The sequence below is a fragment of the Pyrgilauda ruficollis genome, unplaced genomic scaffold (assembly GCF_017590135.1).
Source record: "Pyrgilauda ruficollis isolate IOZ18807 unplaced genomic scaffold, ASM1759013v1 scaffold4841, whole genome shotgun sequence".
Lineage (NCBI taxonomy): Eukaryota > Metazoa > Chordata > Aves > Passeriformes > Passeridae > Pyrgilauda > Pyrgilauda ruficollis.
In genome coordinates this window covers 1-1,142 of record NW_024526424.1, presented here as the reverse complement: position 1 = coordinate 1,142, position 1,142 = coordinate 1, and the positions used below count along the sequence as shown (strand labels likewise).

Below are 1,142 nucleotides of genomic sequence, written 5' to 3'. Positions count from 1 at the left end.
GGCAAACTTTCAGTAGGCCAACACCCAAGACAAATTACACATTTGTGGTTCAAGCACCCAAGCAACATACATTTGGATTATTTACCTGCAATACCATTGTTGGATTTGCAGCAGAGAGTTTCTCCACAATTTTGCTGTAGCAATCTTGCATCATTGCTTGATCTTCATTTAATCCAGCTTTTGTATCATCTTTACTACTTTCTTGGGAAGCTGGAGTGCTCCCTCCATCACATTCACCACCCAACAGTTCTTCTCCTTGTATATTACCAAGCAAAGTAGGGATGGCAGAAGGCAGCTTGTTTCCTAAATTAAAACCAGGTGATAAAATATTAGCTACAGTAAGATGTATCACTCCACAGTTTATTTAGCATCAGGTCCCCATTAAGTACTGATGAAGTATAAGAAAAATTTGCAAAATCTGGTAAATCAGGTTAAGGGTATCAGTGAGATCCCATAATAAAATATTCTTAAGATCAAAACTGAGAAAACAAAAAAACCACCTCAATATCATCCCATCCAGTATATAAAAATATAGTAACTTAAGTTTATTTGAACACTTTTTCCTTTTCTCTATACCTGAAGTCTGGGATTCACTGCTCAGTGAAATGGTTCCCACTATTGCAGGATAGAGGATGAGATGAGGAGAATCCTGAGCAACTCGACAGAGTAGGTTGCAAATGCTCTGACGAACATACACTTCTGGGTGATTCAGGCGGGAGAAAAGCTGGGGAATAATTCCTGCAGAAAGAGGAAAAGGACATGTGCTGATTCACTTCATTCCTCTTCAAATGAGATAGAATTTTATTTTTAAAAGCATGCCTCTTTTTTTGCATTTGTAAATCAAAGAATTACAGATTTACCTATTTACAAAAAAGTCCAAAACAAAGTGCAGTTTCACAACAGGTGGCCTCCCCTTCTTTGCCTCCCACGCTAACTCCATCACCTTTGAGGGGAAGTCCCTGAACAACCAGAACCCACAGTGTAGTGACAAACAACTACTTCTGAAATGTGTGGCTTTAGTCACACATCTTTCTCAACTATAACTAGAAAAAACCCACCTCGTTTGTTTTTTAGAGTGATCATATGATGTAATACTTCATAAACCACATTCCCGTTCTCCTTTCTATATCTTCAAGAGGGGG

At 38.4% G+C, this 1,142-nt stretch overlaps 1 protein-coding gene across 1 annotated transcript; it reads right to left on the bottom strand.

Moving 5' to 3' along the window:
* Positions 1-85: 85 nt before the first annotated feature.
* LOC121360047 (serine/threonine-protein kinase SMG1-like) lies at positions 86-738 on the bottom strand (the record flags this gene model as incomplete). The annotated part of the gene is made up of 2 exons (XM_041479499.1): positions 86-303; positions 577-738. Coding segments are annotated over 2 exons (380 nt in total), but the record flags the coding sequence as incomplete, so codon positions are not given.
* Positions 739-1,142: the final 404 nt, after the last annotated feature.